Genomic DNA, 25,948 nt, shown 5'->3' on the forward strand with positions numbered 1-25,948 from the left:
CGGCCAGCCCGCGGCGACGACGCCGAGAATCGGTCCTCGGGCGCGCCTCGGCAAACTCTATGGCACGGTCCGGCGTATTTAGGGGCTCGTCAGCCAGGTCGACCGGCAACCATTCTCATCATGACGGCCATCAACGGAAACACGCTCAAAAAGTCGGCGCCGCGCCGGAAAGTGGTAGGTGCGCAGCCGGGCATGCTGACGCAGTCTGTTGCGCTCGATCCCGTGCTCGAAGAGTTATTCAGCGAGAGCGTCGTGGCCAAGATCTGGGGCGTCGCCCACCCGGCCACGCTCGCGCCCAGCCCGCCGACGACGGTGCCGGACTACACAGCGGTCGGCGGGACTGACTACGTCTTTGCGGAGTTCGACTGGTGGACGTCCGGGTTCTTTCCGGGCTCGCTGTTTGCGCTGGTCGAGCGCGCGATCAAGTACCCCGAGGTCTTTCCGAGCGACAAGCTCAACCTGGTCAAGCTCCAGTTCGGCGCCACCTGGTGGGCGCAGCCAGTGCATGGGCAGGCCCCGCGCACCGACACGCACGACATCTCGTTCATGGTCCAGCCGTCGATGCAGCGCGCGCACGAGCTGCTCGGCGACAAAGCCGCGTACAACAGCATGATCGTCGCCGCACGCGCGCTGGCGTCGCGGTACGACCCCAAGGTCGGCGCAATCCGCTCGTGGGACCAGGCCATCAACTACCGGTACTCGTTCACGGATCCAGCCAAGGACTTCCTGGTGATCATTGACAACATGTGCAACCTGCGGCTGCTCTACTGGGCCGCGCTCCAGACCGGGGACCTCGAGCTCGCGACGATCGCGACGAAGCACGCCGAGACCACGCTTGCACACCACATCCGGTACCCGGACTGGTCCGCACACCATCTGCTGGTGTACGACGCTGAGACCGGCGACGTCAAACACAAGCTCCAGAACCAAGGTCTCAGCGACGACAGCACCTGGAGCCGCGGCCAGGCCTGGGCTATCATGGGCTACGCCGAGACATACGAGTGGACCAAGGACCCCAAGTTCCTGGACGCCGCAATCAACCTGGGCAAGTACTTTATGTCGCGCCTGCCCGAGGACGGCGTGCCGCACTGGTAAGTCATTCTGGTTGAGTGGATATGTGCGTCCGAAATAGTGTAATGGCTAGCACGGTCCGCTCTCACCGGGCAAATCGGGGTTCAATTCCCCGTTTCGGAGTTTTTTTTTCTGACCTCCAGGGACTTTGACGCGCCCCGTCCCACGTACCGCGACACTTCCGCGGCCATGGCTGCTGCCAACGGCTTCCTGATCATATACCAAGCCACCTCGGACGAGACGTACCTCGCTGACGCTCTGTACCTGTTGTCGAGCGCCATCAAACTGTCGCTGTCGCCCAGGGCATCATTCCTGACTGACAAGGATGGTAACACAACCGACGTCGTTGACCTCGGCGGCTTCGACACTATCCTCAAGAACGCCACCATTAACAACAACCCGGACGCTCACCGCAAGCTCGCCGACACAGGCCTAGTGTATGCAGACTATTACTTCATCCTCGCCGGCAACAAGCTTTTAGAGTTGGGAGTTTTTTGAGCCAGGCACGCATAGATAATAAAGTTGAGGTATATCAGAACGCGTAGAGCGAGTTTATATAGCCACCATCTCGCGCATCTGGCCGACGGTACCTACCGGAGCAGCCTCCGGCGACTCTGCCGGTGGTGGCCGGCGGTCTTACGGGCAGCTTGGTGGTACACAGCAGTTATCCGTCCGAAGACCTGCTACACTGCTCGGATAGCTGCTGCACACAAGGGATCGCCGCGAACGCATCGTTGCATGGCCACGGATAGACCTTCGGCAGCGACGCACTCGAGGGGGCTGCAGCGTCCGCCCACTGAAGCCTCCCGTCGTCCCGGCCAGAAAACTACAGATCTGGGTCACATATAGCCGCAACATATAGCCGCATGTAACCGCAATTGCATAGCCGCATCATGTAGCGGCAAGTAGCCGCGATCGCATATAGCCGCATTAGCCGGTACAGCTCGCATATAGCCGCATATAGCCGCAGACTACGCCAGCCACTCAAGCCACAAGTGCATTACTAGTTTCCTCCAAGACTGATCTCCAGGTCAATGATCTCCTTGATCTGGGCTGCAATTTCTGCCGCGCCTTTTTCGTCGATGCGCGGCAGCGGAGCACGCACGTGGCCGCCGTAGCCAAAGTAGGCCTGCAGCGCCGCCTTGGTGCCCTCGGCGCCCAGGTTGGTGAGCACGTAGTCGGTCTCGGACAGACTGCGTTGGGCGGCCATGGCCTCCTCGTACTTGCCGCTGGCAAAGAGGTCGTAGACGCGCACCACCGTCCGCGGCACGATGTTGGCCGGGCCGCTGATGACGCCCGTGCCGCCGACGGACAGCGCCTGCAGCAGAAAGTCGGCCATGCCCGCAAAGGCCAGGTACCCGCCCGAGGCTACGCTGGCCGTGCTGGCGGGCGCCACAACCTCGAGGGCATGCGCCACACGTGCCAGCTTGCCGCTGCTCTGGCACGTGAATTTGGTACCAATTATGTTCGGGTGCGCGGCCAGCTCGATCAGCATCTCGGACGTCAGATCGATGCCGGCCACGATCCCTGGAAAGTTGTAGATCACGATCGGCAGCGGCGAGCGGTCGGCCACGGCCGTGAAATAGCCCTTCAGCACTGGCTCGGTCATGGCCGCGCGGTAGTAGCTAGGCGCGACCAGCAGTATCGCGTCCGCGCCGGCCGCCGCGGCATCTTCGGCTAATGTGACCGTGCCCACGACCGAGTTGTCGGCAACGCCCGACAAGATCGGCACCTGCGAGAACCCGGCGTCGTCCAGCGCCTTCCGGCTGGCCGCGTTCACCGCCTTCTTCTCCTCGCGGCTGAGATGGGGGCCTTCGCCGAACGAGCCGAGATTGACCAAGCCCACGACGCCGTTGCGCACGAGCCGGACTGCATGCTTGGCCGTGGCCGCGACGTCGACGGTGTCGTCGGCCGTAAAAAACGTGACCGTGGGCACGTACACCCCGGACGGAAATCCTCTGGGCGCCATCTTGCTGCGCTGTCCAGGGCCGCCCGCCGTTCTATATACCGGCTACGAAGGCGGACGTGACTCCGCACCCGCGCCCGGCGCCGCCCTAGACGGTCGGTGCGCGCGAGCCGCGCGCATTGGGGCGGGCCGACGGCGGAGGGGTGCCGCCTCTCGCGCCCCCACGCGGCGGACGCCGCGGGTCACAATCCCCGTGCTGGTGGCTCGGTCACAACTCACGTCGGCAGACCCGTCGGCTGTCGGCAGAGGCCCCTGCACTTCGGGTAGGTCACGTGCTGTGCGGAGGGCGGCCCGCCCCTCGTGCGCTTCCCGCTAAAAAGCCGATCGCCGAGCCGGCAGCATGACTTCCAGACTAGGCGCGCTAGTCTGTGCGGAGAAGCGCAGAGGCCGCCCGGCTTCGGCTACACACGGCCGTTTAAAAGCCTGCGGCCGCCGCCCGTGGGCATGAACACAAAATGGCTACTGGGTGAGCATGTTGCGCGCCGGCCCGCCGTGGCCGCTGCTGGCGCGCGCCGCCGTGCGGCTCGTGCCGGCCCCGCGAATTACGCCGCCGGCCAAATCGCGCTCCGTCTGGACGCCCGCTGACCGCTCCAGACGATCGTACAAGCTCAACGCTGGCATCAGCATCCCCGCGCTCGGCCTGGGCACGTGGCAGTCGCCCGACGCCGAGGTCTACACGGCCGTTCTGGTACGTTTTGCGCGCGCCAATTGCTGATCCAGACCGCGCTCGAGGTCGGCTACAAGCACATCGACTCGGCCTTCGTAAGTACGCCGTCGGACGCGCTGACACCAGTGCTATGGAAACGAGCAGCCCGTTGGCAAGGCGATCGCCGACAGCCCTGTCGCGCGCGAGGATATCTTCCTGACGACCAAGCTGTGCGTTTCTCGCCAGCTCCGCTGACCCCAGGTGGTCGACCTACCACAGTCGCGTCGCCGAGGCGCTCGACCTCTCGCTCAAGAACCTGGGCACGGACTACGTCGACCTGGTACGCCGGCCCGCGGGCGCGCTGACCGCAGTACCTCATGCACTGGCCGGTCCCCATGAACCCCGCCGGCAACCACCCGATGTTCCCCACGCGCGCCGACGGCTCGCGCGACCTCGTCGCCGAGGCCGACTGGGACTTTGTCAAGACGTGGGCCGAGATGCAGAAGCTGCTCGGCACCGGCAAGGTCAAGGCCATCGGCGTCTGCAACTTCTCGATCCACAACCTCGAGATCCTGCTCAAGGCGCCCACGACCACGGTCGTCCCGGCCGTCAACCAGTGCGAGATGCACCCGTACCTGCCGCAGTTCAAGCTCTTTGAGTACTGCGCGGCCAAGGGTATCCACATGACCGCGTACTCGCCGCTGGGCTCGACGTCCGCGCCGCTGCAGGACGAGGCCGTGGTCCAGAAGGTCGCCGAGGCCAACGGCAAGTCTGCCGCCCAGGTCCTGATCTCGTGGGGCATTCAGCGTGGAGCCGTAAGTGCCGCCGCAGCCGCACTGACCGCAGTCCGTCATCCCCAAGTCCGTCACGCCGTCGCGCATCGAGGCCAATTTCCAGGACTTCGTCGTCGCCGACGCCGACATGGCCGCGCTGGACGCCATCTCCAAGACGACGACGAAGCGCGTCGTCTCGCCGGCGTGGGGCGTCAAGATCTTCCACGACGAGTAGGAGCGTATATAGCTAATGCACGATGCGACCTTGTACCACGTTGCCGCCGCTGCAGCCGTGTTTCACCCGTATTCTCCGTGTTTCAGTCGGCACCGGCACGCCGGCGCAGCACGCACAATGATGTCAGCACGCGTGGCTGTCGCGCCCCGGAACATTCCGTTCTCCGCGCGCATGATGACGCGCCGCACGCCGCAGTTAATCGTTAGTTTATAGTATTAAACAATAAAATACAGTAGAAATTACAACAGAGCTTGAAATAGATCGGATACTGGAAACTAGAGAGATATCTGATATATACATGCACAATATATATATAGTAATTTGACAAAACTGGAGACTTGAAAACACCTGCAAAAATTGTTCGTAACCATAAGCAAACAAATGAGCTAAGCAACAAGAGCTAAACGTAGACGCAGAATGACTTGTCGATGCTGAGTGTAAAAACAGAAACTCGAAATGCTAGATTATGCTCGGCCTAGTTGTGTCGGCGGGCCCAGATAGACTGGAGAACGGTCTCGAAGTACTGGCAGTTCTCGTCCATCATGCGCTCGCGCAGACGCTCGACGTTGCGCTTCTTCTCCATCCAGGCCTTGGGGCCCAGGAACGAGATGCGGCTGAAGGCCTGGATCTCGGACTCGTCGTCCTGCTGGAGCCAGACCGTGGACTCGTCGAACTGCGAGTAGGCCTTGAGGATCTTGCGGTCGACCAGGAGCGGCGTAGATGCAATGATGGCCGTGGCGACCGATGACGACGCCTGGTTGAGCGTGTACTCGGGCGTGGCGAACGTCGGGATGATCGTGATCGACTGCGCGATGTGGTTGAAGTACAGCGGGAACGTCAACCCGCGCTCGAAGACGATCTGCTTCTCGATCTCGGGCGGGACCTGCAGGAGCGACTTCTTGCCCGAGCCGAGCAGGTGCAGCTTGCCGTTGGGCTTGTACTGGATGTACTGCTCGAAGATCTTCTTGTAGTTGCGCCGCCACGGCTCGTACTTTCCGGGGATGGCCGCGAAGGGGTCCTTCTCGTTCACGACGACCTCGTCCGAGATCTTGAACACAGGGTGCAGCACCTTGGCCCGGTAGATCACGTCCATGCCGGTGTTGAAGAACCACGGGAACTTCTCGCCGACGTAGTTGGACACGTGCGGCGACAGCGTCACGATCTCCCACTGGCCCTTGCGGATCCACGGCACCATGTAGTTGATCGCGTCACGGTACGGCGTGTTAGGGTCCCGCAGATCCCACTTGGACGCCTCGTGCACGATGCACTGCACATGCGCACCGCGCTGCAGGAACGCCGTTAAACTGCTGTTCACCGCCGCGATGTCCTCGGGGCACGACGTCAGGAAGATGAAGTCGGGGTCGCCGCTGGACTCGGTCAGGTTCGACGAGTACTCCATCTGCAGCGGGTACGGCCGCGCCTCAGCCTCGAGCATGGGGCCGACGCCGAACCGCGACGAGCCCTCCGCACCGGCCCACAGGGTCACGTTGACGTCCGGCAGACTCGAGAACGCACGCAGGAACGGAAGAACGACCTCGAAATGGTACCGCGGCGTGTTGATCAGATAAATGTTCATCAGATCGCGCTTCTTGAGCTCAGCCGATGGCGTCACGATCGTCGGCGGCTTGGCCGGCGGCGGGATCGCCTCAACGGGAACGACCTTGCTGGGCGCGACGGCAGCTCCGGCGGCTCCGGCAGCAACCGGCGCGGCCGGAAAGTCTACCTTGTTCTCCGTCAGAGGTTTGCTGCCGGCGTGAGGGAACACCGGGTCGGCCTTCGGAGCAACAGGAGCCGCGGCGGGGGCAGCGGCAACCGGAGCGGGGGCAGCCACCGGGGCGGCCAGCGGAAGAGCCTCCATCGGCGCAGGCGCGGCAGCCGCCGGCGGAGCTGCCGGCGACTGGGGGGCACCAGCCAGGGGTAAAGCAGCAGCCGGCGCAGCCGCCAAAGGAGCAGCCGCTACGGGAGCAGCAGCGACCGGCGCGGCAGCAGGAGCAGCGACCGGCACGGCCGCCAGGGGAGCAGCGGCAATAGGAGCTGCCTCCACCGGGATGGCCGCCGCGGGAGCGCCAGCGACCGGGGCGGCGGCAGCAGGAGCAGCAGCAATAGGGATAGCAGCCGCAGGAGCAGCCGCAGCCGCAGCCTTCTTGGTGTCTTCAGCGGCAGCCACCTTCTTGGGTTCCTCCGCGACAGCAGGCTTGGCCGGCATAGGCTTGACGGGCTCGGCGGCGGCAGGCTTCGGAGCAGGCTTCACGACAGGCTCAGCGGCCTCGTCGATGAAAGGCTTCGCGGCTGCGGGCTTCGCAGCCGCCGGCTTTGCAGCAGCAGGCTTCGCAGCAGCAGGCTTCGCGGCTGCGGGCTTCGCAGCAGCAGGCTTAGCGGCAGCCGGCTTAGCGGCAGCCGGCTTTGCAGCAGCAGGCTTCGCTGCAGCAGGCTTCGCCGCCGCTGGCTTGTCCGCGTACGATCCGGCCTTCGACTTGTCCTTCGAAGTTGATCCGTAACCGGCAACAGCGTCCTTGACTGGCAGCCGGTCTGACTTTGCGCCGTACGCAGGCTTCTTGGCAGCCGCAGAATCATCGATCTTCGCGTACGGCTTCGCGGCAGGGGCCGCGGTCGCGTCGCCCTTCACCACACGAGTCAGGGTCGTCGCAGTACCCGCCTTATTGGCCGCCGGGACCGCTTTCGGGCGCTCGACATCAGTCTTGCCAACACGCTCGGCGGCCACGGCCTCCAATTGCACCTCCAGGTCGGCCTGCTTCTGATCAGGCAGATGCGGGTGCGCAGCGTGCTGCTGCTGATCGATTCCACTCGACCGCCCAAATCCAAACGACTGCAGGTTGGTGTCGTAAGAGGAAGTCGTCACGGGCAGGTCCAGTCGCGAAAACATAAACGACAGCAGGACGACGGTAAAAAGCGCGAGCAGCACGACGTGCCGCAGGCCGCGAACAGGCAGGAGAAGCGGCATGGTGCTGGATCTCGTAGGACGGCCGTCGGACTTTGGCTTGTTGTTCAGAAGCCAAACCGGACCGGGCTGTGGTTGAGTGCTGGTCTGTTGTCTCAAAGCCGACACGCGCGGTAGCAACAGCGATGACCTAAGCTATCCGACTGCTGAGCTTCGCTGGGCAACGTCTATGCCGCGCTCCGTGAAGAAAAAAATCTGACAGGCTACAGGCGACGACGGCTGCGGCCAGAGTTATACACCACGTCTTGCGATACTGGATGGTATATACACACCTAAAAGTGCATAAATTTTTAGTTGTTAATTAGCTAGCACGTTTTGGGATGTTGCTCCTCTGAACACAGTGCGCACATGCTGCAAAAAAGGTAATCGGTGAAAGGTGGCGCCAATATAGGCAAGGCTGCGGTACGGCAGCTCAAAATTAAGATTCTGCTGGAATCGCTATCGACTAGCTACACCAAGCTAGCTCTGTGCGACATGCTCTCGTCTAATACGAGCGTGTCTGTATCGCGGCCTACGACCTTCGGGATAGACGTCGATCGCTGGAAGTAGCCGCCGGTGGCGCCGGGTGTGACTGGGATTGGGACTATCCAGACCAAGGTGCAGACAAAAGATGGCCGCGGCATGGCTGCGCTGGCGATTAGCGCTTAGACAAGACGAGATTGACTACCATGTCGGCAGGGAGCGTCGGCACGCAGGTAAGCGTTCGCGAGACACCCGGAGCCACGGAAAATGAGGACAGCTAGGACAGCGCGTGCTTGCTCTTTTTGGCTAGCGCCATTTCTTAACAAGGAAGTTCGACTAGCACCCCCAAGTAGGGTCCGCTGGTAGTGCCAAGCCTGGACTGATTACCTGGAGCCTGCTGCACAGCATGCGCGCTGCCTGCAGCATAGCGCGGACCGTCCCTGGACGACCGCCCGATATACGGGCCTCAGCGCCCGCGTCGCTGGCTGGTCCAGCCACTGGGCATGCATGCTACGAGGTAACGTCCGCATGGAAAGCGGTGCGAATGGGCCCCACCCATAGCAGTAAGACCGCTACAACCGATGAGGCCGCCGCAATCACAGCCGGCGGTGATTCACGCGGTCGCGACCTGCGGGTAACGGTACAGCCAGTGTGCGGTACACTAGCGCAAAGAAAGCGCGCTAGTCTGCAGCAACTCTTATGCCGATACAGTTGCCGGCGCGCCCACACCTGCCTAGTGTCTGTTCGCCTGTCACCGAGTCGGCCTATGCGCTCGCATCCATGGCCATCACGCATCAGGGCGGCATCTGCAGACGCGTGCGCCTATGGAGTGGGTATAGCGGGGTGGTACGCGTAGAGGGCAGTGTGCAGCCGACTAGAGTCGTAACCTCGGCGGCACAGAGGAAGCGTCACAGGTCGCGTCCCATCGCGCTGGGCCAGTCTTATGCCGTGCGAACAGCCGTCGGCCCCCTTCGCGTAGCTGCTTCAGGCCAGTCAGTATGGAGCCTGCTGCAGCACGGTCTCAACAGCACGCCCTACGAAACCGAGTTACCAACAGGCCGTTACCGGCGAGTCCGAATCCCGGTTTGTCGGACCGCGGCAGCCAGGACGCATGCCGGCAGCCGGCACGTCCGCTGTGGTGTGCCGGCCGCGGACAAGCGACGCCGTGGCTTTCCAAGCGGCTTACCCACTTTTGACGCCCGCGCGCCCAAAAAAAATGATCGGCCAGCGGTTAACGTCAGCGCGCTTAGTGGTAACGCAACACGCTCGACCACTGGCGGCCAATGGTCCTCTGCCAGACTCGAAACAGCCACTGTTAAATTACCAGTAGTCCTTCCATACAGCCCAGCTATGCACTACTGCGCCTAGCTGCTTCCTTGCGTACATGCGAGCCGATGCAGCCATTGTATATGTACTGATCACTAGCGGGAACAAGCAAATTCCTTAAACCCAAAACAAAACAAACAACGAAGGTACGCTTTGAATCTTAAAAATGAAAAAACGACAGGCGCAGGATTCGAACCTACGCGCGGAAACCGCATTTGATAACTCAAATCTTAACGATAATCGCCAATTCAAGTCAAACTCCTTAACCACTCGGACAGCCTGTCATATTATAGTAACAACGACGGCGCTTGCACCTATCTTCTCTCTGCGGCATGCGCCTTACGCGCCAATTCCCCGCCTTCAGGCAGCCCTCGGCCGCGCGTGCCTGCAGGCTGGGCGTGGCGGAACCGGGCAGGCACTGCCTGCTTTGCCGCAGGCCAAGCGTCGACCCGCGCCACAGCGGGTGCCATATCCCACCGTGACGCAGGTCGCCTATTTACCGTCCACTACGTATTTTTAGGACAAGACCCGGCTACCGTAGTGACGTCGTAATCCTCGTTACCGTCGCCGGGCCAACCTTGTTGCTATCTTGTGGGCTATAGTGCGGTAGCTGGTTGCCAAGTCGCCACCGGTAGGCGGGTGGAGTAAATCACGAGTGGGATCTGCCCAGTTGCGGTCTCGGTGAAAGCCGCGGAAACTCGCGCATCACCCCAGAATATTTCTGCGCACCGCGCTTCCTAGTTCTTGGGCCCCGAGAGGCGATGTCTAGGCTGCCTTAGCTTACCGAAGTGGATCGTACGCTTCGGCTTTCCGGGATTCAGCTCGGAGACTTTTGAGGACTTGCCCAGTGGCAGTGCATAGACGCCCGGTACTGGCGTACGCGTACGTACTCTAGAGCCGCAGCTAGTGCGGCGCTTGCGCCGCGGCCGTTGCGACGGTTTCGGCTAAGCATGGAAAGTAGCGTCCGCGGGTGTGTCAAATATGCATAAACAGCTATAGTTTTCAGTGATGCGGTGATAGCTCAGTTGGGAGAGCGTCAGACTGAAGTGATTTTCAGTCAAGTTATCTGAAGGTCCTGTGTTCAATCCACAGTCATCGCATACTTTTTTTTTTATTTGCTCGCCTCGCTTTGTAATTCACTAACCCTGCGGTGACGTTCGGCGACCTGATTTTTTCGTTCGTTCATTACATCGCCGCATTGCCTGGACCACGACCCTTGCCTGGACCAGCACGCCTCTCGATCGTGCCATCCAACCTAAGATGTTTCCGTCCGCACGCATTCTGGCGCCGACGACGCTGTCTCCCGCGCTCGGCCGCGCGTTTGTGATCAAGCCGGCGCTTCGATCTCTGAACGTCTCGCGCAGCTACAGCACGGCCGGCCTCGGCCGTTGCCTGGTGGCCTCGCCCGCCGGCGCGTTTGCGCGCTCGCTCGAGCGATCTGGCGTCCGCGCCATGTTCCTATCGACGTCGCGCGTTGTGCGCAACGAAAAGCCGCCGAGCGACATCGACGGCCTCGACGACTACAAACAGAAGATGGCCGGTCGGCGGCGGCCACTAAGCCGCGTCACGGTCGGCTCAATCTCGCCCGGCAAGCAGCGCCGCAAAGCGCTGATCGGAGTAGGTCAATCGGCAGACGTTCGCTGACCGCAGGTGTTCAACTGGAAGGCTGCGCTCGTGTTTGTGGTGACCGGAATCACCATCACGATCGTGTTCCGCAAGGAGAAGGAGCGCGCGGAGCTGATGCGTAAGTCCGGCGGCTACCGGCACTGACGACAGGCCAAACCGAGCAGAACAAGGGCTACGGCAAGGCGCTGATTGGCGGCCCGTTCCAGCTCGTGGACCACAACGGCGTCGAGTTCACAGATGAAGACCTGGTCGGCAAGTTCAGTCTGGTAAGTGCTCCGCCGGCGTCGCTGACGGCAGATCTACTTTGGCTTCACGCTCTGCCCCGACATCTGCCCCGACGAGCTCGACAAGATGGCCAAGATCACGGACAGCCTCGAGAAAGACGGGTTCGACATACAGCCGATCTTCATCACGTGCGACCCCGCGCGCGACTCGCCCGAGGTCATCAAGCGGTATCTGGAGGACTTCCACCCGAAGTTCATCGGCCTGACGGGCACGTACGACCAGATCAAGGCCATGTGCAAGACGTTCCGGGTCTACTTCTCGACGCCGCCGGAGGTGCAGCCCGGCCAGGACTACCTGGTCGACCACTCGATCTTCTACTACCTGATGGACAAGGAGGGCGTGTTCATCGACGCGCTCGGCCGGAACTACACGCCGGACGAGGCCATCAAGAAGGTCAAGATGCACATCCTCGAGTGGCGGCCCGAGGCCGAGCGGCTGGCCGAGGAGGAGGCTGCGCGCAAGGGCAAGTCGTCCAAGTTCCTGGGCATCTTCTAGACGCGCAGGCGTGCCGGTGAGCAGGCACCGGCACGGTGTAATTAGTCACTGTACATCCAAACTCGTAACTTTTATTCTCTATACAAAATGGGCTACTGTGCGAGCCACTGCTCGAGGTAGACGCACTCCTCGGCGTTGACGGGGCCCTGGGGCTTGCACAGCTTGAACACCGGGCACGAGCCGCAGGCGGCCTCGCTGAGGCCGCCGGGCTGGATGACGGCGGCCGTGTCGGCCACGGTCGACGCGGTCTCGGCGTCGTCGACGGCAGACTTGATCGCGCGGAACGAGAAGCCCTCGTCGAGCGACTCGACCTTGCCGTCGTAGACGAGGACGTCGCAGAGCGCCTTGATGTCGGCGCGGGCCAGGTCGACCGTGGTGATGCCCGAGGTCTGGACGAACTCCTGCACGTTGTCGAGCGTGGGATACGTCTTGTAGGCGGTCGTGAACGAGACCTGGTCGTACACGACGTCCTCCGGCCGGACCTTGTCGACCACGGGGCCGACCACGGGCGCCTCCTCGGCCTTGTGCTTCTTCTTGCCGGCCTTCTTGGCCTGCGACTTGCGCGCCTTCTTGAGCGCGTCCTGCTGCCGCCGCAGCACCTCGTCCTGCTCGTCCGCCGACGGCGACGACTCGCTCGCAATGTACCGGAAGATGATCGTCAGCAGGCTCGAGATGAACTCGGTGTCGAGCTGGTTGTCGGTGAACCACGGCCCGCCCGTGACCTCGGCCGACGGCTGGATCGACGCCAGCATGTAGATCTTGCGCGTCGGGTTCTTGACCGACTTGACGCTCTTGATGTACCGCTTGCCCTCGAGCATCTTCAGGCACCGCTGCACGACCGTCTGGTGCAGGTTCGTCTTGGCCTTGATCGTCTTGGTCCAGATGCCTGCCGTCAGCGCGCCCCCGCCGCACCGTACCTTCCGCGCCCGACGCCTCGATGTACGAGTACACCATGGCCTCGTCCTTGCCCATCGACTGGATCTTCTCGGCCTCGGACTTGTGGATCGCCTGGTAGCACAGGTCGTCGCCCTGCTTGAGCATCTTGACCAGGCCCTGGCGTCAGCGCGCCCGCGCGCCCACGTACCATGTTCATGATCTCCTGGATCAGGCCCATCAGCTTGAGCGGGTCGTCGATCCCGACCAGCCCCGTCAGCTCCGTCTGCGTGTAGACGTAGCCCGGCTCCTGCGCCGACGTCATCTTGTGGTACATCTTGCGCGCGTCCCGGCTCAGCGCCTCGAGCAGGTGCGACGTCTCGCCGGCCAGAACCGGCTCTTCCTCGAGCGGGTACGGCTCGGCCTTGGGCGCCGCCGCCCGCGAGCGCACCGGCGGCATCGTGTGTGCTGCGCTTCCGCCAATCGGCCGCCTGCGTCGCCGCTGCGCCGATCCTTCGCGCGCTTCCGGTCCGAGCGCAACTTCACGTGCGCTTCTTGCTCTCTGTGCCGCCGCGGCCGCTCTGGTCCTGCCGTCGCTGTGCTGCTGCCGTTTTGCGCTGCGCTGTCTGCGGGTTTTTTTTTTCGCGCTGATTTTTTGCGGTGAGCAACTTTGCCCAAGGTTAGGCTACCCTGTTGGGAGTTTGCGGTCAAAGCGCGGCGTTGTAAATAAGCCCTCGCCGGCGGCCTCGGGCACTATCGAAACGCGCCGGTCCAGATCGCACGCGAGAGGCCTGTGGGGCGGCCGCCAGGGGCCGTCTCGGCTGCCGTACAAAGAGCGCCTGGGCGGTCAAATTGCAAACGCGGCGCCGGCAGCACATATAAGGTCGAGGCGGTCGAGGTGGCCTGCACCCGAGTCGAGGCTCTGAATCCGAATAACATGCGTCTGATGTGGGCTGTGGCGGTGACCGCGGCGGCGGCCGGCGCGGTGTCGGCGGCGCCGATTGTCGTGCCGACGGCGGTGGCGGCCGGCGCCGCGGCGCCGGCGGACGGCCTGCTGCTGGTCGTGCCCGAGGACGACAAGCCGAGCGACCAAACCCAGAAGTGCGAGCGGCCGTCGGACGGCGAGGACGCCGACGCGGGCGAGCTCTACGACGACGACTACTTTGCGGGCGGCGACCGGCAGGCGCTGGACCACGCGCCGTGCCGGCAGATGGTGTTCCGGCACCCGCAGCAGCAGCGCTGGGGCGCCGGCGACCTGGACGAGCTCGACAGCTTCGACGAGGTCGCCGCGCGGCAGGACGCACACCGCGAGACCCACCGCCAGAAGCTGCAGGCGATCGAGTCGCAGCTCAAGCGCGCGGGCATCGTGGGCGTGCCGCAGCACGCCAGTACCACCTCGCGCCGGTCGCTCAAGCAGATGATGCAGGGCCTGATGTGCCTGCTGCCGGACAAGTTCAAGCACTACATGATCTGTAACAACTGAATCTAACTGTATGTATGCTACTGCGGCGCTGCCGCCGCCGGCTCCGCGGCCGGCGCTGTTCCAATAGACTCGATGCACTCCTGGCGGACCTCGGCGACGCCGCCGACGGCGGCCCACTTGGCCAGCAGCGGGTCGAGCTCGCGCCAGCGCTCGAGGGCCTCGGCGCGCTCGCCGGCGGCGACCAGGCGGCGCAGCTCGCCGGGGGCCTCGAGCATGTACCGGACAATGGCCGCGCGCTTGCCGGACAGGGGCGCGTCTGCGCCCGAGTCGCGCCGCCGCTCGGACAGCGTCGAGATCAGCGCGGTCGAGACCTCGGCGATGTGCGCCACCGCGGGCTCGAGCGCCGACGTCGTGGGCTGGAGCGGGTCCATGCTGCCACGCATCTGCCGTCAGCCCGGCCGCGCGCCCACCTACCGATTTGATTGTCTCGGTGGCCGAGATCAGCTTGTTGTAGTTGTCGTACACCAGCGCCTTGCCCTCGGCCTCCAGCGTGCGGATTTCTGCCGTCAGCCCGGCCGCGCGCGCCCGTACCGTGCAGGAGCGTGCTCTCGGTGCCCAGCAGCTCGCGTGCGCCGCTGTCCTTGATGATCTTGCTCAGGTACGCCTGGGCGTCAAAGTCGGCCCGGTCGACCTCCGTGCGCGTCACGCCGGCCGTGTACTTGTCCTGGCCGATGCTGTAGAACTCGCGCAGGGCGTTGCGCCGCGCGGCGGACGACGCCTGCCGGGCCTTGGGCGTGCTGGCGCCGTGCGTCCGCGATCCGGCAGACGAGTCGATCGAGACCCGGGGCGTTGTCGCGCCCGACGTGGCCGGCGTCGAGCTCAAAGACATGCTGTTCGGACGCCAGACAGACCTCGGTCGGGGGAATTGCCTGCGTTCGCTTGCGACCAGGACGCCGCTGTGACCGGGGCTCGGGGTGCGTATCGCGGCCGCACGCCCGGGTAACACTGACGTCGCAACCGCAACACGTGCGGCGCCGCACGGCAGAATCAAAACGTCACGTGGACAGGGCTACGGCTACGCAATGATATCATCTTTAAATGCATGCATTAAATCTAAATAAACACCGATCGCAAGCTTGTCAGACTACCTTTCATGTCCACCCAAGGCGTCCCCTCCGGAGAGGTACACGCGCAAGGGTCGAGATCATCGAACTAGTTCTACATCTACTGGCAAGCCAGCAAAATGCAAAAACACACAAGGTAAGGAACAAGTCCAAACAATGTGCTGTAAAGAAACCTCACTCTAGGACATGAAGGCCATCACTCATCAACCAAGTTGGATTCAATGGCTTCTTTGAAAAATTCAAAGAAAGACGTGACCTATAGAAATGATCCTACTGCGGAGGGCGTTAGCACTGATCCAAGGGCGCATGCACGCCGGCGAAGGCCCGCCGAGGACGGGCCCGGAGCGCGGCGTGCGACTGCTAGGGGGGGGGCACTTACTGAAGTACGTCGACGAAGAAAAGAAAGCTTGGAGCGAGGCTGTCCTTATATAGGCCGCGGACGCCCCGAGGTTGGCGCCATAGTAAACCCTAAAACCCTACTGTAGCGTGAAAACTTTTTCACCCGGCGCTACCGTGCCTGGCGCCGGCGGGAGCGGCAGAGCTTAGGGCTCAGCCCTAACTCCGGGTAACTTTGCTAGGCAGTCACAAGTCCCAGCGCGCTCGCACCGTATGTACACACTGCATCTCGCCAGACCATCGCATGAGCGCTCTACACTGCAGGCTGTGGTGACAATTGACTAGCTGGACTTGTTGCTTTCTTTTTGTTTCCTTCTTCTATCCATATCATATTCTATTTTCTCAACTTATAGAATTACCACACATCCACAATGCCGGAGACTCACAGACGTATGTGCAACGAGTGAAGCGCCCGGGCCGCAGCGCACAGCGCTCTGACCGGCGCCCGCCCACGACCGTTACTGACCTGTCTAGTTTACGTTAAGGGCAAGCACCTCTGCCACCAGCGTGGAAAGCGCAACTCGCACCCCGGCACCTCGCTGATCCAGATTGGTATGTTGCGATCACCGCGACGGCACGACGGCGATCGGCACCGGCCCGGGCAACGATCCCGCTCCGCCGCCGCCGTCGCCGCCGTCGCCGGCACGCGCCGTTGGACTCTGCTAACAGCCACCAGAGGGTGTCACCGCTCCCAAGGACGCTCAGTTCTACCTCGGCAAGAGAATCGCCTACGTCTACCGTGCCAAGAAGGAGATTAAGGGCTCGAAGATCCGTGTCATCTGGGGGTAAGTACTGCTGGATCGACTGGTCCGCCAGTCCCGCGTCGCAACCGTCGCTGACTCGTCCTAGCAAGGTCACCCGCACCCACGGCAACTCTGGCGTTGTCCGTGCCAACTTCCGCTCCAACCTCCCCCCCAAGACCTTTGGTGCGTCTGTCCGTATCATGCTGTACCCTTCGAACATCTAAATTATCAAAAGCAAACTCGGATGGGAAAAATGATGTAGCTAGACTTATATCAGGCAATAAAAATTGTAGGATAAGTTTTTGACTACATGCGCTCATCAGACGGAATGCTTGCTTATGCATATGTTTGTATATAGCATTCATAATTTAATGTAACATATGACAACAGCTTGACTGCTGGCGCAGATCGCGCCGCACCGACACTGCCGGAAATGTAGCGATTTGTGCCGCTGTTCGCCGGTGCTGCACGTACGCCTATCTGGCCAAGTCGTCTGTGCTGGTGCTCATCGTGCGAGCCTAATGCGGCCCATGGCCCGGTCGCCGGCTGCAGAACGCGCCGCCCCCGGCCTCCGGCAACGTACGCCCGTGTGCTTGCGCGCCTGCCGGCGCCCGCCTGCCGGCGCCCGGCCGCCGGCAGTACGGCCGCTCGGATTTAAGGGCTTTATGGGTGGTTTCGTCGACGCCGGCAGCACGGCGCGGAGTTGCGCGTATATGCCGCAAGTCGCACGAATTTACGCACCCATGCACACTCTACCAAACCTTGCTCGCCGCTGGCCTCAAGCATATCTGATTGTTAAGACCCGGCTCCCTCCACCTATCCCTCCCGGCCTGTAATCGACGAGCCAGCATCGGAATCGATCGAACTTGCGAACGGATCTCTGGACGAGCCCCAGCAGCACACTCCGTGATACCCGTCCGAGAGCCATCACACCGGGCTTTGCGAAAAATTTCTCGCCCCGGCCTCCAGCCATTTCACGAGATCCCCGTCGCTCGGCCGCGCGCACACGCCCCAGCCAGACGCCATGTCAACCGGCGAGGTCGCCCGATCGCTGTACCGCTCGCTCCTGCGGGCGTCGGCGCAATTCAGCTCGTACAACTTCCGCATGTATGCCCTGCGTCGGACAAAGGATGCTTTCCGGGAGCACCGCACCGAGACCGATCCGAAGACGCTGCAGCAGCTGCTGACCAAGGCCGAGAACGAGCTGGTGATGCTGAGACGGCAGACGCAGATTAGCCAGATGTACACGTTCGACAAGCTCGTGGTGGAGGCGCAGTCGCCGACCAAGCTGCTCAAGGCCGACACCGGCAAGCTCGGCTCGCCCTAGGCATTGCATTCGGGACGGATCTCTCATCTACGCTGGCGCGGTTGCAGCAGTATATTTAGTATATACGATGTACATAACAACATCTCTCCACGACCCGGGGTCACAGGCCCTCCCACGCGAGTTTCTGCAGCACCGCGACCGAGACGCTCTCCTTGCCGTGGCGGTGGCCGCCGCCACGGCGGGTGACGGTGCCCTTGACAAAGCCGAGGAACTTGAGCTCGGCGATGGCGTTGTAGAACCAGGCGAGCGACTTCTTTTCAGCCGCATCGCGTGCGGCGTCGTCGGACGCGGCCTGCGCGCCCTCGCGGTTCGGGTCGACCGCCTGCAGCACGGCGCCGCCGTGCAGCGACTGGTGGAACGCGCGCCAAAAGTCGTAGACGTTGATCATCGTGCCGGACTCGCGGTAGAGGCTGTAGGCGATGGCCAGCAGCGGCTGCTGGCGGGCGATGCGGTCGGGCTCGCCGTCCGGCACCGCGATCGGCCCGAGGTACTCGTGCGGCTTGTTGAGCGCGCTCTCGACGGCCGCGCGGCTGTAGGTGGTGAACGCGCGCTCGTAGAGCTCGGTCCGGTCAAACAGGAAGAGCTCGTGGAAGGGCACGTTGCGGTACGAGCGGATGGAGGCCTTGAGAAACGCCTCGACCGCGGCGGAGATGGTGCGGCTCAGCGGCGGCCGCGCGGCGTCGCCCCGGCGCGGCGCGGGGTCCGGCGCGCGCCACGCCAGCGCCATCTGGTGCAGCTCGGAGGTCTCCTCGAAGACGGCGAGGACGTCGTCGACAAACTTGTCGGCGGCGGCGGCGCTCAGGTTCCTGGGTCAGCGGTGCCGCGCGCCCACGTACTGCAGCAGGCTCGGGATCTCGCGGTAGAACTGCGAGTCGACAAAGGCGGCCGTCATGACGTCCGAGAAGAGCTCGATCTTGGACTTGGTGCCCGACAGCGTCGTCCAGTAGGTGTCGGCGCGGGCGATGATCTCCAGCAGCCGCAGGACGGCCTTGACGTTGCCCAGCAGCTTGCCGAGCTGCGCGCGCGACGACGCCAGCAGCTGGAACACCTCGGCGTCGTGCTCGAGCAGCCGCGGCACGAGGTCGGCCGCCCGCGCCGGCTCGTGCTTGAGCACGGACGACACGTAGTACATGAACGACGGCTGCATGCGCAGCGCGCGGTAGTGCGCCGGCGTCAGCGCGCCGCGGACGCGGTCTGTGTCGGGGTGCAGCACGAGCGCGAGCGGGTTCGAGTAGAAGTGCACCATGTGCGCGTACTGCGGTCAGCGCGGCCGCGCGGGCACTCACGTGCACGGCCGACGTGTACGTCGTCAGGCTCTTGGTGCAGTTCACGAACCGGCCGTACAGCAGCCGGGCCATGTCCGGGCCCAGCGTGAACGCGGTGTCGTCGGCCAGGATGACCTGGGTCAGCGCGCCCGGCGGCCACTCACCTTGTCCACCAGCCGCGACACGCTGCTGTCCACGCGCACGATGTCGAACCGGCGCACCTCGACCAGCCGCAGCACGCTCTTGGGCAGCTTCGCGTTGAAGATCGTCAGCATCGTCGCCACGCCCAGCAGCAGCACGAACGGGATCCGGTCCGAGTACGCGTGCAGGACCCGGATCAGCTCGGCCAGGATGTCGGCGTCGAACGAGTCCGCGTCCTGCACGACAATCACGATCTTGCGCGGCTTGGCCAGCCGCAGCGTCCAGTCCTCGAGCACGCTGAAGTCGTAGTTCGCGCGCCGGTCGTTCTTGACGGTCCCGCGCGAGTTGGTCACGATCACGTTCTCGTCGCCGTCCTCGAGCGCAAAGTCCTTGTACGTCTTGATGACCTGCAGGATGATGCCCTTGAGGAACATGCGCAGCGTCGACCCGTCCTTGCTCGACAGCGACACCGTCGCGTGGTCGGCGTCCAGCCGCGCGATCAGCGCGGAGAACAGCCGCGCGTGGTCGGCGATGTTGGACCCGGCCACGACCATGCCGAGATGCATGCGCCCGGACTCGTGGCTGTACGGCGTGACCTCCGAGATGTACTGCGACACCGAGTCCATCGTGGCCTGGCTGGACTCACGCACGACCGCCTCGAGCTTGGCCTTGGTGGCGCCGTAGACGGCCTGGTAGGCCTCCCACCGGAGGGCGACGTGCTCGGCCGCCTCGGGGACGGACTCGGACAGCGGCACGAAGGGGTGCGCGTGCGCGCGCCGCCGCTTGCGGGGGACGAAGTAGCATGTCTGCGTCAGCGCGGCCTGCGCGCGCGTACCTTGAGCGTGTCGCGGTCGACGTCTTCCTCGGCGCGTTTCATGGTTGGCGTTGCGCGTGCGGCGGCGCGCGGGAAGAGGTGTCGGGCGGGTAAGCGCGCGCCTCAGGGGCCGCGCCGCACGGCGCGCGGCTCACCGCGCCGCACGCGGTGCGGCGCGGCCGCCGGCCCGAGCCGCACCGCGTGCGGCTCGCTCCGCGCCCGATCCGGCTAGCGCGCGGCGTCGCCGCGCGCCTTCCCCACATCCCCGCGCGGCCGCTGGACCCAGCAACAATGAACCGACTCCAGCTCCTCCGACCCGCCGCGCGCGTGCGCCTGACCAGCCGTGCCGTCCGCGCCGTGCGGCCGTACATCACGACCCACGCCAAGATCGAGTCCCCCGGGACGACCAAGATGTTTGTGGACAACATGCCCGTCGAGAGCGCGGCCACGACGTGGATCGACCTCCACGACCCGGTACGTCGCCGGCGAGCGCGCTGACGCAGGCAACCAACAACCTGGTGACCCGGGTCCCCCAGTCGACGCCGGCCGAGCTGACCGCCGCGGTCGACGCCGCGGCCAGGGCGTTCGCCAGCTGGCGCAAGACCACGGTGCTCACGCGGCAGCAGATCATGTTCCGGTTCGTGCAGCTCATCCGGCGCGACTGGGACCGGCTCGCCGCCTGCATCACGCTCGAGCAGGGCAAGACGCTCGAGGACGCGCGCGGCGACGTGCTGCGCGGGCTGCAGGTGGCCGAGACCGCGTGCGGCGTGACGTCGCAGCTGACGGGCGAGCTGCTGGAGGTCGCCGCCGACATGGAGACGCGGTCGTACCGCGAGCCGCTCGGGGTCGTCGCCGCCATCTGCCCGTTCAACTTCCCGGCGATGATCCCGCTGTGGTGCATCCCGCCGGCGATCGTGACGGGCAACACGATCGTGCTCAAGCCGTCGGAGCGCGAGTAAGTGGCCGCCGAGCGCGCTGACGCAGCCCCGGCGCGGCGCTGATCCTGGCCGAGCTGGCGGCCGAGGCGGGCGTGCCGCCCGGCGTGGTCAACGTGGTGCACGGCGCGGCGCCGACGGTGGACTTTCTGCTGGACGAGCCGCGCATCCGCGCGATCTCGTTTGTGGGCTCGGACACGGCCGGTGCGTACATCTACGCGCGCGGGACGGCGAACGGCAAGCGCGTGCAGGCGAACCTGGGCGCCAAGAACCACGCGATGTGAGTGGGCGCGCGGCTGGGCTGACAGAAGCGTGCTGCCGGACTGCGACAAGGACGCGGCGCTGAACGCGATCGTGGGCGCGGCGTTTGGCGCCGCCGGGCAGCGCTGCATGGCGCTGTCGGTGGTCGTGGCCGTCGGCGAGGCCGCCGGGTGGGTGCCGGAGCTCGTGGAGCGCGCGCGCGCGCTCAAGGTGTCGGGCGGGTTCGAGCCCGGCGCGGACCTGGGCCCGGTCGTGTCGCCGGCGGCCAAGGCGCGCATCGAGGGCCTGATCGCCTCCGCCGCGGCCGAGGGCGCCACGATCGCGCTCGACGGCCGCGGCTACGTCGTCCCCGAGTACCCGCACGGCAACTTCGTCGGCCCCACCGTGCTCACCGGCGTCCGCCCCGGCATGCAGTGCTACGAGCGCGAGATCTTCGGCCCCGTCCTCGGCGTCGTCGCGGCCCCCTCGCTCGACGACGCCATCGCGCTCGTCAACGCCAACCGGTACGGCAACGGCGCGGCCATCTTCACGCAGTCCGGCGCCGCCGCCGCGCGGTTCCAGCGCGACATCGAGGCCGGCCAGGTCGGCATCAACGTGCCCATCCCGGTCCCCCTCCCCATGTTCTCCTTCACCGGCAACAAGGCGTCCATCCTCGGCGACCTCAACTTCTACGGCAAGGCCGGCCTGCACTTCTACACGCAGCTCAAGACGGTCACGGCGCTGTGGCGGCCGGCCGCGCCGGCCGCCCGGACCGCGTCCACGGCCATGCCCACGCACCAGTAGTAATGCATTGTCTATCACGCCCGCAGCACGTCGCGCAGGCCCACCGCGGCCGCCACGACCTCGCCCGAGAAGCCGTGGCCGCCGTCGTCCGGCCCCAGCCCGCGCTCGGCCGCGTCCAGCGCCGCCGGCTCCGGCTCGGCCGCGCGGCGCCGCTCGGCCGCGTCGGCCTCGGCGCCGGCCACGGCCAGCATCAGCACCTGCAGGCCCAGCACTATCGCGTCGGTCGCCACGAGCTGCACGCGCCACGTCGGCGGCCGCTGGCCCACGAACTCGATCGTCAGCCCGCCGTGGACGTAGCCCGCGTTGGCCTCGCGCGACACCGGCAGCCGCGAGACCGCGTGCACGAGCACGCAGTACGCGTTCGTCGCGACCACGATCGCCAGCACGATCGGCGCCCGCGCCTGCCGCATGGCGAACGGCTTCGGCGTCAGGTAGTTGAGCTGTATAACGCTGCGGATGACCAGCCGCAGCAGCGAGATGTCCATCAGGTACAGGTACACCAGGTGCGCGTAGCACAGGACGTCCAGCGACCGCACCAGGTGCCGCGCGAACTCCTGCCGCTTCTTGTCGAGGAGAGCCTTCATGGCGCGGACGGCGGCGGCGGCAGCGGCGGCGGCGGCGCAGAAAGCGGTCCCGTGCTGGCGTTTACGCACTTTGCGCCGCGCCCCCGCGGTAGCGTACGCCTCATACCGACGCGCCGCGCCCCTCCTAGTCTACCAAACATTCCGCCGTCCGCCCGTCTGCCGCCATGAGCGCCAAAACCGCCTCCAGGACCGCCGACCGGCCGGTGCCGTGGGTCGAGAAATAGTGGGTCTGCCGCCGGGCGCGCTGACGCAGCCGGCCCCAGTCGCTCGACGAGCTGTCGTCGCAGGACCACGTCGTGAACGTGCTCAAGCGCACCATGGGCTCCGCCAACGTGAGTGGCCGCGCGGCGCCGCTGACCGCAGCTGCCGCACATGCTCTTCTACGGGCCGCCAGGGACGGGCAAGACGTCGACGATCCTGGCGCTGGCCAAGGAGCTCTACGGGTGAGTGGCCGCCGCGGCCGCGCTGACCCAGACCGGACCTGGCCAAGACGCGCGTGCTCGAGCTCAACGCGTCCGACGACCGCGGCATCAGCATCATCCGCGACAAGGTCAAGAACTTTGCGCGGTCGGCGATCTCCAAGCCGGCGCGGCCGGCCGGCGCGTTCTTCGGCAAGGCCGGCGCCGCGGCCGCGCGGCCGGAGGACACGTACCCGTGCCCGCCGTTCAAGATCGTGATCCTGGACGAGGCCGACTCGCTGACCGCGGACGCGCAGAGCGCGCTGCGCCGGACCATGGAGACGTACACCAAGCTGACGCGGTTCTGCATCGTGTGCAACTACGTGACGCGGATCATCCCGCCGCTGGCGTCGCGCTGCGCCAAGTTCCGGTTCCGCGCGCTGGACGCGGGCGACGCGGTCGCGCGCATCGAGTACATCTGCGGCGCGGAGGGCGTGCCGCTGGGCGCCGGGGCGGCGGCCGCGGTCGTGGCCGCGGCCGCGGGCGATCTGCGCCGCGGCATCACGCTGCTGCAGGGCGTGGCCGGGCTCGTCGCGGCCGAGACCGCGGCGGACGCGGACGCGGACGGCGACGTCGCCATGGGCGCGCACGAGGTCACCGTGGCCGACATCGAGGACGTGGCCGGGCTGGTGCCGGCCGCCGTCGTCGACGGGCTCGTCGCGGCCTGCCGCGGCACCGGCCCGCTCGAGGCCGTCGTCGGCGCGGCCGTCCTCGACGGCTGGAGCGCCGGCCAGGTCGTCCTGCAGCTGCACGACGCGCTGATCTTCAGCGACAGCCTGGCCGCTGCCGAGAAGAACCAGATCGCGCGCGCGCTGGGCGAGGCCGACAAGCGGCTCGTCGACGGCGCCGACGAGGAGCTCGTGCTGCTCGATCTCGCGGTGTGTGTGCGCGAGGCGCTCACGCCCGCTAGCAAATAGATACGTACATCAGGCCAGCTCGCGCAGGTAGCTCGCGCGCAGCCGCCACGTGGTGTAGGCGGCGCCGAGCGCCAGCAGGCCGCCCAGGCGCATGGTCACGCCGATCGTGTCCGGGCCGTCCGTGTCGCCGTCGAACTCGTCCGTCTTGTGCGGCTCGAGGATCGAGAACACCACGAACGACGTGAACGTCGACAGGAACTGCGGCACCGTGATGGACACGTTCAGCAGGCCCAGGTACACGCCGGCCTGCTCGGAGCTCTCGGCCGGCTCGTCCGCGGCCTCGACGTCGGCGTCCTCCGCGGCCTCGCCCGCGTCCTCCAGCGGCGAGTACAGCGTGGCCGACGCGTCCAGCGCCCGGATCTCCTCCGCGAGCAGCGAGAACGGCGCCCACGACTGCAGCGCCCACGAGAAGCCGCAGACGCCGACGACGACGGTCGCGCCCGCCACCGAGTGCACCGCGGCCGTGTAGAACATGGCCGCCGCGTACACCACGTGCCCGGCGATCCACATCGTCGCCAGCATCGGCCGCCGCGTGCGCAGCGCGTCCGCCAGCGCGCTCGACCCGGCGATCGTCGTCGTCGTCGACGTCGCCGCCGCCGCCGCCGACTTGGGCGACGCCACCAGCGGCGGCAGCACGACCGAGCACAGCAGCGTCACGGTCGAGTACACGGTCAGCGCGCGCGAGCCGACGCGGCCCAGGTCGCCCACCAGGTCGCCCGAGCGCGTGCCGTCGTCCTCGTACCGCAGGTAGATCTCGCCGACCCACGTCGCCGAGTAGAACAGGAACGTGAACCACCCGAACCAGGCGAAGAACTGGGCCGTGAAGATCAGCTTGATGCGCGCCGGCAGGTTCGCGCCGGTCTTGTACAGGTCGCGCGCGATCGACCGCGCGGACGCGGCCGACGGCGTGTACACGAGCACGCGCTCCTGCACGCACAGGCACGTCACCGCGATGCAGACCCAGAGCGAGACCGACGAGATCAGGCAGAGCACCTTGAGCTGCGTGTCGCCGAGGTACGGAAAGTACCGCACGAGGTCCACGAAGCCGAGGAAGTACCCGGCCAGGTGCCCGCCGGCGACCATGCGCCCGGCCCACGCGTTGGCCAGCTCCTGCTTCGCGCGCGGGACCGAGTCCACGATGATGGCCCGGCAGCACGCCTGGATGGCCGAGACCGAGAAGTCGGCCGTGAAGACCGAGAGCACGGCGAAGAAGATGGTCGTCGCCGGCACGTACGCCTCCGGCGTGAACAGGCCCACGAACTCCTTCGTCCACGCCATGAGCAGCAGCGACAGGCCGACCACGACCGAGCCCAGGGCCATGAACGGCCGGCGGCGGCCGTACCGCGACGTGCACTTGTCGGACCACACGCCCACGAGCGGCTGCATGACGAGCCCGCTCAGCGGCCCGGCGATCCACACAAACGACAGCAGCCGCTTGGACATGCCGAGCGAGAGCAGGTAGACGTTCGTGTATGACTGTTCGACTCCGTGGGCTGGTCAGCAGAGCTCGGCCGGCGCCGGGGCACTTATCCATGTGAACTGCAGGCCCGCCACGCAGATCGTGAGCAGGAACATCTGCGCGGCCTCGGACCGCCCGGCCACGACCGCGCGCCCGGTCCACTGCGATTGTCCGGCCATGGTGAGAGCGTGGGGAGGCGGCCGGGACGGTGGGCCGGACGATAAGATACGCGCTTACCCGGCCGTCGCGATATCAGGGGTCAGGGACGGTGCCGATCGCGGCGGCATGACGTGCGCGCGCGTCAGCCGCACGGCCTGCGGCCGGCGTGTCTCGTGTCACCTGCGGCCCATGCGCTTGGGTGACCCGCAGCGGCGGGTGCGACGGGCCCGCGGCGTGCGGCTATATGCCGAAGGCACCTGTGGTGCTGCACCGCCACTGGTGAGCCTCCGGCGGCGTTGGCCGCGGGTGGCCTTCGGGCAGACGGGCATTGAGTGGCACAGCGGATCCGAGGCATGGCTGGTGTAACCTGGGCATGAGCCGCACGGTGGGCGGCTCTGCCAACGATGCCGCGGGCATCTCCGCCCCGACGAAGCACCGTCGG

At 65.3% G+C, this 25,948-nt stretch overlaps 16 protein-coding genes and 3 non-coding genes across 19 annotated transcripts; 11 read left to right on the forward strand and 8 right to left on the reverse strand.

Annotated features, from left to right (window-relative positions):
* Window positions 1–120: 120 nt before the first annotated feature.
* V1510DRAFT_435733 (Six-hairpin glycosidase) lies at window positions 121–1,569 on the forward strand (the record flags this gene model as incomplete). Its single annotated transcript, XM_066935552.1, has 3 exons — window positions 121–174; window positions 205–1,091; window positions 1,215–1,569. The coding sequence occupies 3 exons, from the start codon at window positions 121–123 to the stop codon at window positions 1,567–1,569; spliced, it is 1,296 nt and encodes a 431-aa protein (XP_066788536.1).
* On the forward strand, window positions 1,123–1,194 carry V1510DRAFT_t157. Its single transcript has one exon. It is a non-coding gene; the product is annotated as a tRNA-Glu (tRNA).
* A 426-nt stretch (window positions 1,570–1,995) lies between the features above and the next one.
* V1510DRAFT_418224 (uncharacterized protein) lies at window positions 1,996–3,149 on the reverse strand. Its single transcript, XM_066934087.1, has one exon. The coding sequence runs from the start codon at window positions 3,038–3,040 to the stop codon at window positions 2,075–2,077; it is 966 nt and encodes a 321-aa protein (XP_066788537.1). The 5' UTR covers window positions 3,041–3,149; the 3' UTR covers window positions 1,996–2,074.
* Window positions 3,150–3,210: 61 nt separating this feature from the next.
* V1510DRAFT_418226 (NADP-dependent oxidoreductase domain-containing protein) lies at window positions 3,211–4,934 on the forward strand. The gene is made up of 7 exons (XM_066934088.1): window positions 3,211–3,503; window positions 3,632–3,725; window positions 3,758–3,799; window positions 3,831–3,913; window positions 3,945–4,023; window positions 4,055–4,498; window positions 4,530–4,934. Exons 1-7 carry the CDS (start codon window positions 3,493–3,495, stop codon window positions 4,689–4,691), a joined length of 915 nt encoding a protein of 304 aa, XP_066788538.1. The 5' UTR covers window positions 3,211–3,492; the 3' UTR covers window positions 4,692–4,934.
* On the reverse strand, window positions 4,887–6,653 carry V1510DRAFT_418228 (uncharacterized protein). The gene has a single exon (XM_066934089.1). It carries the CDS (start codon window positions 6,547–6,549, stop codon window positions 5,167–5,169), a length of 1,383 nt encoding a protein of 460 aa, XP_066788539.1. The 5' UTR covers window positions 6,550–6,653; the 3' UTR covers window positions 4,887–5,166.
* Window positions 6,654–8,102: 1,449 nt separating this feature from the next.
* On the forward strand, window positions 8,103–9,611 carry V1510DRAFT_448600 (uncharacterized protein). The gene is made up of 3 exons (XM_066935781.1): window positions 8,103–8,345; window positions 8,466–8,746; window positions 9,013–9,611. The coding sequence occupies exons 1-3, from the start codon at window positions 8,261–8,263 to the stop codon at window positions 9,478–9,480; spliced, it is 834 nt and encodes a 277-aa protein (XP_066788540.1). The 5' UTR covers window positions 8,103–8,260; the 3' UTR covers window positions 9,481–9,611.
* Window positions 9,612–9,613: 2 nt separating this feature from the next.
* V1510DRAFT_t160 lies at window positions 9,614–9,722 on the reverse strand. Its single transcript has one exon. It is a non-coding gene; the product is annotated as a tRNA-Ser (tRNA).
* Window positions 9,723–10,448: 726 nt separating this feature from the next.
* V1510DRAFT_t158 lies at window positions 10,449–10,538 on the forward strand. Its single transcript has one exon. It is a non-coding gene; the product is annotated as a tRNA-Phe (tRNA).
* A 433-nt stretch (window positions 10,539–10,971) lies between these two features.
* On the forward strand, window positions 10,972–11,844 carry V1510DRAFT_426408 (SCO1/SenC-domain-containing protein; the record flags this gene model as incomplete). Its single annotated transcript, XM_066935157.1, has 4 exons — window positions 10,972–11,055; window positions 11,089–11,182; window positions 11,215–11,330; window positions 11,362–11,844. The coding sequence occupies 4 exons, from the start codon at window positions 10,972–10,974 to the stop codon at window positions 11,842–11,844; spliced, it is 777 nt and encodes a 258-aa protein (XP_066788541.1).
* Window positions 11,845–11,895: 51 nt separating this feature from the next.
* V1510DRAFT_430669 (RNA polymerase Rpc34) lies at window positions 11,896–13,447 on the reverse strand. Its single transcript, XM_066935382.1, has 3 exons — window positions 12,929–13,447; window positions 12,762–12,897; window positions 11,896–12,730 (listed from the first exon to the last, which is right to left on the reverse strand). Exons 1-3 carry the CDS (start codon window positions 13,175–13,177, stop codon window positions 11,937–11,939), a joined length of 1,179 nt encoding a protein of 392 aa, XP_066788542.1. The 5' UTR covers window positions 13,178–13,447; the 3' UTR covers window positions 11,896–11,936.
* A 207-nt stretch (window positions 13,448–13,654) lies between these two features.
* V1510DRAFT_407424 (uncharacterized protein) lies at window positions 13,655–14,200 on the forward strand (the record flags this gene model as incomplete). Its single annotated transcript, XM_066932409.1, has 1 exon — window positions 13,655–14,200. The coding sequence occupies one exon, from the start codon at window positions 13,655–13,657 to the stop codon at window positions 14,198–14,200; it is 546 nt and encodes a 181-aa protein (XP_066788543.1).
* V1510DRAFT_430671 (Vps51/Vps67-domain-containing protein) lies at window positions 13,977–15,253 on the reverse strand. The gene is made up of 3 exons (XM_066935383.1): window positions 14,732–15,253; window positions 14,615–14,700; window positions 13,977–14,583 (listed from the first exon to the last, which is right to left on the reverse strand). The coding sequence occupies exons 1-3, from the start codon at window positions 15,027–15,029 to the stop codon at window positions 14,218–14,220; spliced, it is 750 nt and encodes a 249-aa protein (XP_066788544.1). The 5' UTR covers window positions 15,030–15,253; the 3' UTR covers window positions 13,977–14,217.
* A 665-nt stretch (window positions 15,254–15,918) lies between these two features.
* Window positions 15,919–16,798, forward strand: V1510DRAFT_418243 (60S ribosomal protein eL33). Its single transcript, XM_066934090.1, has 4 exons — window positions 15,919–16,050; window positions 16,135–16,212; window positions 16,337–16,445; window positions 16,510–16,798. The coding sequence occupies exons 1-4, from the start codon at window positions 16,032–16,034 to the stop codon at window positions 16,625–16,627; spliced, it is 324 nt and encodes a 107-aa protein (XP_066788545.1). The 5' UTR covers window positions 15,919–16,031; the 3' UTR covers window positions 16,628–16,798.
* A 235-nt stretch (window positions 16,799–17,033) lies between these two features.
* On the forward strand, window positions 17,034–17,823 carry V1510DRAFT_418244 (complex 1 protein-domain-containing protein). The gene has a single exon (XM_066934091.1). It carries the CDS (start codon window positions 17,428–17,430, stop codon window positions 17,728–17,730), a length of 303 nt encoding a protein of 100 aa, XP_066788546.1. The 5' UTR covers window positions 17,034–17,427; the 3' UTR covers window positions 17,731–17,823.
* On the reverse strand, window positions 17,588–20,022 carry V1510DRAFT_435755 (origin recognition complex subunit 3 N-terminus-domain-containing protein). The gene is made up of 5 exons (XM_066935553.1): window positions 19,972–20,022; window positions 19,160–19,942; window positions 19,017–19,130; window positions 18,567–18,985; window positions 17,588–18,536 (listed from the first exon to the last, which is right to left on the reverse strand). The coding sequence occupies exons 1-5, from the start codon at window positions 20,011–20,013 to the stop codon at window positions 17,831–17,833; spliced, it is 2,064 nt and encodes a 687-aa protein (XP_066788547.1). The 5' UTR covers window positions 20,014–20,022; the 3' UTR covers window positions 17,588–17,830.
* Window positions 20,023–20,220: 198 nt separating this feature from the next.
* V1510DRAFT_395592 (Aldehyde/histidinol dehydrogenase) lies at window positions 20,221–21,946 on the forward strand. The gene is made up of 4 exons (XM_066931869.1): window positions 20,221–20,424; window positions 20,454–20,905; window positions 20,935–21,165; window positions 21,197–21,946. Exons 1-4 carry the CDS (start codon window positions 20,242–20,244, stop codon window positions 21,927–21,929), a joined length of 1,599 nt encoding a protein of 532 aa, XP_066788548.1. The 5' UTR covers window positions 20,221–20,241; the 3' UTR covers window positions 21,930–21,946.
* V1510DRAFT_418250 (uncharacterized protein) lies at window positions 21,922–22,531 on the reverse strand. The gene has a single exon (XM_066934092.1). It carries the CDS (start codon window positions 22,511–22,513, stop codon window positions 21,944–21,946), a length of 570 nt encoding a protein of 189 aa, XP_066788549.1. The 5' UTR covers window positions 22,514–22,531; the 3' UTR covers window positions 21,922–21,943.
* Window positions 22,532–22,656: 125 nt separating this feature from the next.
* V1510DRAFT_418252 (P-loop containing nucleoside triphosphate hydrolase) lies at window positions 22,657–23,902 on the forward strand. Its single transcript, XM_066934093.1, has 4 exons — window positions 22,657–22,736; window positions 22,767–22,845; window positions 22,877–22,956; window positions 22,988–23,902. The coding sequence occupies exons 1-4, from the start codon at window positions 22,678–22,680 to the stop codon at window positions 23,886–23,888; spliced, it is 1,119 nt and encodes a 372-aa protein (XP_066788550.1). The 5' UTR covers window positions 22,657–22,677; the 3' UTR covers window positions 23,889–23,902.
* V1510DRAFT_418254 (major facilitator superfamily domain-containing protein) lies at window positions 23,836–25,557 on the reverse strand. Its single transcript, XM_066934094.1, has one exon. The coding sequence runs from the start codon at window positions 25,329–25,331 to the stop codon at window positions 23,898–23,900; it is 1,434 nt and encodes a 477-aa protein (XP_066788551.1). The 5' UTR covers window positions 25,332–25,557; the 3' UTR covers window positions 23,836–23,897.
* Between the last annotated feature and the right edge of the window lie 391 nt (window positions 25,558–25,948).

This window comes from Dipodascopsis tothii, assembly GCF_038497935.1.
Source record: "Dipodascopsis tothii strain CBS 759.85 unplaced genomic scaffold V1510scaffold_18, whole genome shotgun sequence".
In the NCBI taxonomy this organism is placed as follows: domain Eukaryota; kingdom Fungi; phylum Ascomycota; class Lipomycetes; order Lipomycetales; family Lipomycetaceae; genus Neoaidaea; species Neoaidaea tothii.

Bases quoted from the DNA above. Each gene is read 5' to 3' on its own strand.
- V1510DRAFT_435755 (XM_066935553.1), bottom strand. From the start codon at position 20,013: ATGAAACGCGCCGAGGAAGACGTCGACCGCGACACGCTCAAG. The intron at 19,131-19,159 runs GTGAGTGGCCGC...GCGCTGACCCAG, and splicing joins TGTCGCGGCTGGTGGACAAG to GTCATCCTGGCCGACGACAC. The intron at 18,986-19,016 runs GTGAGTGCCCGC...CGCTGACCGCAG, and splicing joins CGTACACGTCGGCCGTGCAC to TACGCGCACATGGTGCACTT.
- V1510DRAFT_430669 (XM_066935382.1), bottom strand. From the start codon at position 13,177: ATGCCGCCGGTGCGCTCGCGGGCGGCGGCGCCCAAGGCCGAGCCGTAC. The intron at 12,898-12,928 runs GTACGTGGGCGC...CGCTGACGCCAG, and splicing joins TCCAGGAGATCATGAACATG to GGCCTGGTCAAGATGCTCAA. The intron at 12,731-12,761 runs GTACGGTGCGGC...CGCTGACGGCAG, and splicing joins CGAGGCGTCGGGCGCGGAAG to GCATCTGGACCAAGACGATC.
- V1510DRAFT_395592 (XM_066931869.1), top strand. From the start codon at position 20,242: ATGAACCGACTCCAGCTCCTCCGACCCGCCGCGCGCGTGCGCCTGACC. The intron at 20,425-20,453 runs GTACGTCGCCGG...GCGCTGACGCAG, and splicing joins GGATCGACCTCCACGACCCG to GCAACCAACAACCTGGTGAC. The intron at 21,166-21,196 runs GTGAGTGGGCGC...GGCTGACAGAAG, and splicing joins GGCGCCAAGAACCACGCGAT to CGTGCTGCCGGACTGCGACA.
- V1510DRAFT_418252 (XM_066934093.1), top strand. From the start codon at position 22,678: ATGAGCGCCAAAACCGCCTCCAGGACCGCCGACCGGCCGGTGCCGTGG. The intron at 22,737-22,766 runs GTGGGTCTGCCG...GCGCTGACGCAG, and splicing joins GTGCCGTGGGTCGAGAAATA to CCGGCCCCAGTCGCTCGACG. The intron at 22,846-22,876 runs GTGAGTGGCCGC...CGCTGACCGCAG, and splicing joins GCACCATGGGCTCCGCCAAC to CTGCCGCACATGCTCTTCTA.
- V1510DRAFT_418226 (XM_066934088.1), top strand. The intron at 3,914-3,944 runs GTGCGTTTCTCG...CGCTGACCCCAG, and splicing joins ATCTTCCTGACGACCAAGCT to GTGGTCGACCTACCACAGTC. The intron at 4,499-4,529 runs GTAAGTGCCGCC...CACTGACCGCAG, and splicing joins GGGGCATTCAGCGTGGAGCC to TCCGTCATCCCCAAGTCCGT.
- V1510DRAFT_418224 (XM_066934087.1), bottom strand. From the start codon at position 3,040: ATGGCGCCCAGAGGATTTCCGTCCGGGGTGTACGTGCCCACGGTCACG.
- V1510DRAFT_418228 (XM_066934089.1), bottom strand. From the start codon at position 6,549: ATGGAGGCTCTTCCGCTGGCCGCCCCGGTGGCTGCCCCCGCTCCGGTT.
- V1510DRAFT_418244 (XM_066934091.1), top strand. From the start codon at position 17,428: ATGTCAACCGGCGAGGTCGCCCGATCGCTGTACCGCTCGCTCCTGCGG.
- V1510DRAFT_418243 (XM_066934090.1), top strand. The intron at 16,213-16,336 runs GTATGTTGCGAT...AACAGCCACCAG, and splicing joins CACCTCGCTGATCCAGATTG to AGGGTGTCACCGCTCCCAAG. The intron at 16,446-16,509 runs GTAAGTACTGCT...GACTCGTCCTAG, and splicing joins AAGATCCGTGTCATCTGGGG to CAAGGTCACCCGCACCCACG.
- V1510DRAFT_448600 (XM_066935781.1), top strand. From the start codon at position 8,261: ATGGCCGCGGCATGGCTGCGCTGGCGATTAGCGCTTAGACAAGACGAG. The intron at 8,346-8,465 runs GTAAGCGTTCGC...ACCCCCAAGTAG, and splicing joins CAGGGAGCGTCGGCACGCAG to GGTCCGCTGGTAGTGCCAAG. The intron at 8,747-9,012 runs GTAACGGTACAG...TCGGCGGCACAG, and splicing joins CACGCGGTCGCGACCTGCGG to AGGAAGCGTCACAGGTCGCG.
- V1510DRAFT_418254 (XM_066934094.1), bottom strand. From the start codon at position 25,331: ATGTCCAAGCGGCTGCTGTCGTTTGTGTGGATCGCCGGGCCGCTGAGC.
- V1510DRAFT_430671 (XM_066935383.1), bottom strand. From the start codon at position 15,029: ATGTCTTTGAGCTCGACGCCGGCCACGTCGGGCGCGACAACGCCCCGG. The intron at 14,701-14,731 runs GTACGGGCGCGC...GGCTGACGGCAG, and splicing joins CGAGAGCACGCTCCTGCACG to AAATCCGCACGCTGGAGGCC. The intron at 14,584-14,614 runs GTAGGTGGGCGC...GGCTGACGGCAG, and splicing joins CCACCGAGACAATCAAATCG to ATGCGTGGCAGCATGGACCC.
- V1510DRAFT_418250 (XM_066934092.1), bottom strand. From the start codon at position 22,513: ATGAAGGCTCTCCTCGACAAGAAGCGGCAGGAGTTCGCGCGGCACCTG.